Source organism: Argopecten irradians, chromosome 16 (genome assembly GCF_041381155.1).
Source record: "Argopecten irradians isolate NY chromosome 16, Ai_NY, whole genome shotgun sequence".
NCBI classification, from domain to species: domain Eukaryota; kingdom Metazoa; phylum Mollusca; class Bivalvia; order Pectinida; family Pectinidae; genus Argopecten; species Argopecten irradians.
Window position 1 is genome coordinate 32,475,449 of NC_091149.1, and position 8,895 is coordinate 32,484,343.

General features: G+C 38.9%; 2 protein-coding genes across 2 annotated transcripts; both read left to right on the forward strand.

Annotated features, from left to right (window-relative positions):
• Positions 1 to 211: 211 nt before the first annotated feature.
• On the forward strand, positions 212 to 3,073 carry LOC138310893 (multiple epidermal growth factor-like domains protein 6). Its single transcript, XM_069252220.1, has one exon. The coding sequence runs from the start codon at positions 317 to 319 to the stop codon at positions 3,038 to 3,040; it is 2,724 nt and encodes a 907-aa protein (XP_069108321.1). The 5' UTR covers positions 212 to 316; the 3' UTR covers positions 3,041 to 3,073.
• LOC138310175 (protein jagged-1-like) lies at positions 3,046 to 8,308 on the forward strand (the record flags this gene model as incomplete). Its single annotated transcript, XM_069251296.1, has 6 exons — positions 3,046 to 4,099; positions 4,355 to 5,113; positions 6,246 to 6,393; positions 6,945 to 7,104; positions 7,308 to 7,405; positions 7,881 to 8,308. Coding segments are annotated over 6 exons (2,325 nt in total), but the record flags the coding sequence as incomplete, so codon positions are not given.
• Between the last annotated feature and the right edge of the window lie 587 nt (positions 8,309 to 8,895).

An 8,895-nucleotide genomic window follows, 5' to 3' on the forward strand; every position in this document is an offset into this window, starting at 1 on the left:
ATATGGAAAAAAAGGCCCGGATAGGGCACGAGTTAATAAATTGCCATGCTTTGTGAAATGGTGTTTCTTTGATATTTAATGAAACTGTTATAAACACTACTACATGTATTTGGTGTAGGTTGACCATACATTCTAATGAAATCCATCAAACGATCAATAAACGTTACATTGAAATCCATGTTATTATGGCAAATTAATTTTCCTCTCATAACGGTTTCGTTTTCTGTATTTAAGGCTAAGGGTAAATTACGCGGTGTATCAGGTTCAGTGCAGTCCACAGCCAAGCCACCACCGGGTGTGTAGTCCGAGCGGTCAGATGGTGTGTGACCGGAACTGGTTTGGACCTCACTGTGACAAAATGTGTCAACCTACAGCACATGGGACATGTAACACTACCGGACATCTGGTGTGTAGAAGTAACTACTATGGAGATCGGTGTGATAAACACTGCCAGCCTAGTGGACACAAACGATGTGATGATCACGGAAACATCCGATGTTTGCCGAACTATTACGGACAAAAGTGTGACAAATTGTGTCGGTCAACGCCCCACGGGACATGTAACACTACCGGACATCTGGTGTGTCGAAGTAACTACTATGGAGATCGGTGTAATAAACACTGCCAGCCTAGTGGACACAAACGCTGTGATGATCATGGAAACCTCCGATGTTTGCCGAACTATTACGGACAAAAGTGTGACAGAATGTGTCAACCTACATTACACGGGACATGCAACAGTACCGGATATCGTATCTGTTACACGGACTACTTTGGGCTACAGTGTAATGTTCATTGTGTCACTAATGGCCACAACTACTGTGATGAACACGGAAACCTCCGATGTCTGCCGAACTATTACGGTGCCAATTGTGATATTAACTGCAACTCAACTGCAAATGGACACTGTGATGAACACGGAAACCTCCGATGTCTGCCGAACTATTACGGATCAAGATGTGATGTTAACTGCACCTCAACCGCGCATGGGAACTGTGATGACCATGGAATATTGCGATGTGTTCCGAACTATTACGGATCACAGTGTAACATTTATTGCATAATAACGACCCATAGCAAATGCGATGAACACGGACACACTATATGCTTGCCTCATTATTACGGACCGCAGTGCACAAAGCACTGTATAGCACCGCGCCATGGGTCGTGTGATGGTAACGGTAATATTCGATGTCACAGACATTATTATGGTTCGACATGTGGCGTCAACTGTGTTCCCAGTAACAATAAGAAATGTTCAAATTCAGGAAAACTAGTCTGCAAAGATTACTTCTATGGAAGTGATTGTGAATCTCGATGCCATTCACCAGTTTCTTCTCATTTTACACGCACTGAACAAGGTATGCTGGTTTGTACAAATAGTTACTACGGACAGTGTTGTGACAAGGCATGTCCAAATCATGCGCGGTGCAATGGTTCTGATATGGTATGCAATATTGGTTACTATGGATCTGAGTGTGCGATACACTGCCTGGCGACTGCCCATGGTAAATGTGACGTCAATGGAATTCTTGTTTGTGACGTCAACTTCTACGGTGTTTCCTGTGATGTTGAATGTGTCCCAACAGGACACCAGGTGTGTGACCGAAATGGGACGCTGAGGTGTGACACACATTACTACGGAACGAGGTGTGATACGTTCTGTTATGTTCTCCCCGGCCATGGCAGTTGTGATGGTAACGGACAACCTCATTGTGACCGGCGTTACTACGGTCCCAGGTGTGATCAGCCATGTCCAGTAAAACATAACGGTCACTGTCTAAACAACGGTACCATACAGTGTGATAGGAAATATTACGGCCGACTATGTGATGTCTTCTGCTATATTCCTGATTCTAGTCGAGGATATTGTGATTCAACAGGAAAGGAACATTGTGTTAGTCCACACTTTGGGCAAAACTGCTCTCGGCTGTGTCCTGTATCTCGGAATGGGCATTGTCTTCCCAACGGGACAGTTGTTTGTAATCCTTCATATTATGGCCCTACATGCAATGTCCACTGTAGGTCCGTAGTACACGGAACGTGTGACCACACGGGGAAACTCCACTGTGACGTCAACTACTACGGGAGGCAATGTAATAGGAAATGCCTACCGCCATCTCACGGCAGGTGTTCTAGTGAAGGACTAGTTATCTGCGATCCATCGTATTATGGAGACACATGTGGTATTCATTGTGTTAATGTATCACGTGGTACATGTGACGTCACAGGGAAACTTAGATGTGACGTCCATTACTATGGTCTCGGTTGCGATACTCATTGTGTAGATACACAACATGGACGATGTTCTAGCAGTGGAACTCTGGTATGTCGGAAATATTTCTACGGCAACAATTGTTCTGTCTATTGTATTGGTTCACAAACAGGACATTGTACAGAAAGCGGAACTCTAGTTTGCAGTCAATTTTACTACGGAGCTCATTGCGACAAATACTGCAAGGCTTCAGAGCATTCAGCCTGTGATGAAAGTGGAACCTTACAATGCCATTCGAATTACTTTGGTTCATCGTGTGATGTGTTCTGCAAGAATACAGAGCATGGCTATTGTAATGGAAGTGGAACACTCATGTGCGACCGTAACTTTTATGGCTCGTCGTGTAACATATTCTGCAAGTCTACTTCCGGCGGACAATGTGATCACAATGGCAAGCTCAAATGTCATCCAGGATTTTACGGGGAATTTTGCGACGTGTTGTGCCGCAATAGTACCCATGGAGTTTGTGATGAAAATGGATCACTTGTTTGTAATCCAGGTTTTTATGGTGCAGGATGTAACATCCACTGTCTCAATACAACACATGGAGTATGTGATGAAAGTGGATCTCTTGTATGTAATCCAGGTTTTTATGGTGCAGGATGTGACATCCACTGTCACAATACAATACACGGAGTATGTGATGAAAGTGGATCTCTTGTATGTAATCTAGGTTTTTATGGTGCAGGATGTGACATCATCCACTGTCACAATACAATACACGGAGTATGTGATGAAAGTGGATCTCTTGTATGTAATATCTAGGTTTTTATGGTGCAGGATGTGACATCCACTGTCACAATACAATACACGGAGTATGTGATGAAAGTGGATCTCTTGTATGTAATCTAGGTTTTTATGGTGCAGAATGTGACATCCACTGTCACAATACAACGCACGGAGTATGTGATGAAAGTGGATCTCTTATATGTAATCCAGGTTTTTATGGTGCAGAATGTGACATCCACTGTCACAATACAACGCACGGAGTATGTGATGAAAGTGGATCTCTTATATGTAATCCAGGTTTTTATGGTGCAATATGTGACATCCACTGTCACAATACAACGCACGGAGTATGTGATGAAAGTGGATCTCTTGTATGTAATCTAGGTTTTTATGGTGCAGAATGTGACATCCACTGTCACAATACAACGCACGGAGTATGTGATGAAAGTGGATCTCTTATATGTAATCCAGGTTTTTATGGTGCAATATGTGACATCCACTGTCACAATACAACGCACGGAGTATGTGATGATAAAGGGACCCTTATATGCAGACAAGATTACTATGGTGAAAATTGTGACAATTTTTGTAGAAGTGCCAGACATGGTATATGTGATACAAATGGGACTCTCGTATGTGAAAATGGTTACTATGGTGAGCATTGTGGTATATTTTGTGAGAACACATTGCACGGGGAATGCAGCAACAACGGCACTTTAGTTTGTAGACCAGGATTTTATGGGGCACACTGTGATATATCGTGTAACAACACTCAACACGGTATCTGTGATCAGACTGGACATCTAATATGTGACGAACGTTATTATGGATCAGACTGTTCAACCTTTTGTAACCACACGCCAAATAGTTACTGTACTGAGAACGGCACAGAGGTCTGTAACCACGGATTCTACGGAGCCGGATGTGACGTCAAGTGTACGGAAACAGATCATGGTCACTGTGACGCTTCTGGTAACTTATTTTGTGACGAGAACTTTTTCGGGGAGAACTGTTCCGAGGTCTGCAGTATCGTGAGTATTGGTGATAGAAGGAATGGACGGTGTGTGACCAATATCGGCCCTGTCTGTTACTCAGGTACGGTTTGATGTAGATAATGTATAGTACAACTTATATCATAATCTGATTCGTACCATTGCCTCCTTCTTGATATGTCACGGTATTGGTTATTTAATGGATGTTTAGAGAAATACATAAAACTCGTTAAATGTCTTTCTTAATCAATAATTTCAAGATTTTAAATTTAATAGTTATGGGTTTGCGTGAGCCTTAACGCTCTAGTAGTGTAATGTTATTTATCAGCTTTATGATGAAATATATATTTTAATCAAGGATTTACGGGACGACGTTGTGAACAGAACATTGATGACTGCCTCAACAGCACGTGTTCTAATGGAGGGACTTGTATTGATGGGCTCGACTCGTACTCGTGCACGTGTACTAACGGTTATTCCGGACAGTATTGCGAGTATGACGTAGATAAGTGTAGGAGCATGCCATGCCACAACAATAGCACCTGTATAAACGGAAATAATGATTTCACATGCACATGCGCAGATGGGTGGACCGGGAAACAATGTGACGTTAATGTAGATGACTGTTTTGGAATTGTATGCCTGAATGATGGTACATGTAAGGATCAGATTGGCACATTCGTCTGTCTGTGTGAAGCAGGGTTTACTGGCACTTTATGCAATACAAAACTGCACGACCCATGTAGTGACTCACCATGCAAAAATGGCGGGAGTTGTCGGTCAGCAAGAGGGAGCTATATTTGCAACTGTCTGGACGGTTTTATCGGACCTGTATGTGACCATGTATCTTCAAGTGAGACTACGTTGGATTTGTCGGCATCATTGTTCACTTCTAGCCATGTGACTTCCGATGATGACGAGCAAACTACTCCTACATTACCGGTGTTTCATGAGACTTCCGTTTCAGAGTTTCAGCAACCCAGTAGTGATACTGTCACTAAGGTTCTAGTCACTACCACAAAGTCACTACAACAAGAAACAGAACATCTTTCCATCCACAATACAGTGACAAATATAATCCCAACGAAAAGTGGGTCCATTTCATCAGAACTTCCAGGTTAGTTTAACAAATTTATTAAATTAATGCATATTTTCGAAGTTTATATATTTGTGTGTTTGTTTAATGCCTTGTGCCTAATTTATTTTGTAAGAATATGTATATCTGTATTACAAGGATGAGGATACAATGTTATGTATGTGAGGTTTGGTACGTGGTCCAGACACAACAATGTATAAAATACTGCAGTCTCCCTAACCACACAAGTAAACACTGCAATCACATCATTGGTGAGGGTACAATGTTATGTATGTGAGGTTTGTTATCTGGTCCAGACACAACAATGTATAAAATACTGCAGTCTCCCTATGTATGTGAAGTTTGTAACCTGGTCCAGACACAACAATGTATAAAATATTGCAGTCTCCCTAACCACACAAGTAAGATACATTGTTATGTATGTGAGGTGTGTTACCTGGTCCAGACACAACAATGTATAAAATACTGCAGTCTCCCTATGTATGTGAGGTGTGTTACCTGGTCCAGACACAACAATGTATAAAATATTGCAGTCTCCCTAACCACACAAGTAAGATACATTGTTATGTATGTGAGGTGTGTTACCTGGTCCAGACACAACAATGTATAAAATATTGCAGTCTCTCTAACCACACAAGTAAGATACATTGTTATGTATGTGAGGTGTGTTACCTGGTCCAGACACAACAATGTATAAAATACTGCAGTCTCCCTATGTATGTGAAGTTTGTTACCTGGTCCAGACACAACAATGTATAAAATATTGCAGTCTCCCTAACCACACAAGTAAGATACATTGTTATGTATGTGAGGTGTGTTACCTGGTCCAGACACAACAACGTATAAATACTGCAGTCTCCCTAACCCCACAAGTAAACACTGCAATCACATAATTGCATGAAAGGCGTTGTTCCTTTAATAACCTCAGGTAGGTAATCTCTTTTAATACAAACCATAATTCTTTGAATACTCTCTTTACATTGATTTTTAATAATGGAGTGTTTTGTTATGTGGATTGTTGAAGAAAATAACTGTTAATATTCTCTATACATACATGTGTATAATACAAATGTGCAAATAATATGTAGTTCATATAAATAAGTTTAGTTATTGACTAGACCTTTTTACTGATTCTTTCCTTTTTTATTCGTAGATGCCTCCACGTCCATTGTGCTGAAATTTGATGGAATCATTGATGAAAAATCGCTTTCAAAAATAATCAACGCAATAACGAAAATGCTTTCATCGAAATTATGTTCTGGTTTGAGAGTCTTGGTGAAAGAAAAGACGGCCATCCAAAGGTAAATGGTACGAATATTAACATTCAGCAAAATTAATGCCATTTTTTTTATTCAGAATATTGTAATTCCATTGCTACCATGTTCTTCTACTGCACATGACTTTTGTAATCTGGATGTTCCGACATTCTCCTTATCAGTCTAAAGTCGATTGTGACATCCTGCTATCCCCAATACATGTTATAATTGGGTGTGAGTTATCAAAAATAGTAATAATTTTTCTCAATATTCATATTCATTGATTTTTCATTACATTCTTTAACCTTACATACACAACACTAATTCACCTACCACGTGATAACCGATAATGTTTGTACGGGACTAGTATCTCCAGCGATGACGGAACGTTACTCTTTGTAATATTCCCGCTAAAATAACGTTAGCGCGGGATATCATCTTTTTTTTGTCCTCCCATCATCAATAGAAACAATAGTTCCACACAAACGTTATCAGGTATCACGTGGTACGTGTATTATTCTCATTGCTTAGTAGATATTGCTAATTCCCTTTGGTTATTTTTATATCTATGTCACGTGACTTACGATTTATTCCAGGAGACAGAGCTCAGCCTTAGACCTGTCGATCTCGTGTGGATCTAAACCTCTGAGCTCCAGTGATATATATAAAGAGGTTTATAAGTCAGACACCATGTTTCCTCTGCCATTGGTCAATTCACAAAGGACCCAAAGCAATCCCCCGAAAACGCAGGCAGATGTAAGTTCGTCATTAATAATCCGATTATAAACTAATGACCGAGTGTTGTCACGTGTTAACCATTTGAAATACACATTTTGCTTGATATCAACAACATTTATGTATACATTTATAAAAAAAAAGATAGATTAGTTTATTACAGTGTAAAAATTAAGACCACAAAAATTTATCCCCACAAGAAATAATGGTTTCCCAAATTTCAGGATTGGCATGAAAACAACTGGAAGATCGTTCTTGGAGCCATAATGGGGGCTACTATGGTTTCAGTGGTCGTAGCTGCCAGCTTCCTGTTTAGGATACGGTCAGTGCTAATGGTGGTTTTATCAAAATGTTGTTCTCCACAGGGAAATAATATACAATCTTAACAATACAAATGTATTTTCTTTTATAAATTATCAGTCTCTTGGTCCTCATCAGGCACATCGATACAAAACACATCTACGTATGTATGTCAAATTCATCATGAACTCTTAATACGTTATGGATCTTGCATATTGGCTGTTGTTTGTTTCGATATGCGTTAGGATGTCCAGGAGGCCACATTTGTAAAAGGAGAGATATTTGTATTGTTCTAATTTTGTCTTTTATCGTCCATAGTGCAACATTGCCCTAAATGTAAATGATTACATATTTATGGTTGTAATTGGTTTTTTTTTATCTTCTTCTTTGCTGTGTTTTACAATGGAAATAGGATAAAATAATAAATCTTTATATTTACGGTATTTATTTATGAATCGAATATAATAACTTGAATATTTGTATCATTTTATTTGCAGGTTAAAACGAAGACATACATACAACACCCAGGAATTCGATGAACATTTCAAAATAGTATACGATAATCCTACATATCAGGAATCAGAACTAGGGACCAAACTTTAGAATCGTCATAGCTATCATATATTTGCATTGTATTGTAGTATTCTGCGTTGTGTCATTATAATTTTACAACAATGTTTTAATTTACTGACATTTCGTCACTATATACTTTGAACCAAATTTGTGTGTTCGTATGTTATTTACTTTCACGATTCAGGTAAATTCGCTATGGGTAATATCAGTTCATTAACATCGACGTCGTTGATAATGATATGAATTCAATGTTTATAAGTCCGTAAATGTTGATCTTCTTTTGAAAAGGAAATCGCGAAAAAGAGTTATTTTGTGTTGTAACAGTAATAATCTTTACTATTTCGTTACCATTCGTTACCATTTTTACAGTTCGTCATGCTTCGACATTTTGTCACTATATATTGTATGAATTCGACTTGTACATAGTAATTTTTATACGGAAAACAATACTAGATCATTTCACAATAGGTATTACCTGCATTATGTTATACATTCAATGTCCTGATATTCACTGAGTAGCTGTTCAATGTAAACGATGGTTGTCTTTATTCTCGCTATTACACGTTCATACTAACTTACGTGATTACCATCGCGAATATTGTGACGTCACATTGATAACGTCGTCAAAGTACGTGTATGGAAGTTATATACTGGTGAACGCCAACTGGGTTTGGGAAGGTTACGTAGTGAAGTGAAAATGTAAATATAGACCTTTAGATGACAATATTATTATTAAGGTGACAAACTAGAATAATAGTGTGTCCCTTACCATGGCTTTTATTACGTATGGTAAGACTGTCTTGTTCAAACTTTTATTATACACTGTACATATTAATAACGTTTTTATATCTGAACGTAACATATACAAATTTGTCGTGTACATGTGAATATCACATTACAAAAAATGAAAGATCGAACACGTCATGAAAAAAAACAGTT

Excerpts from the sequence above, each read along its gene's own strand:
- LOC138310893 (XM_069252220.1), top strand. The coding sequence starts at position 317 with ATGGTGTGTGACCGGAACTGGTTTGGACCTCACTGTGACAAAATGTGT.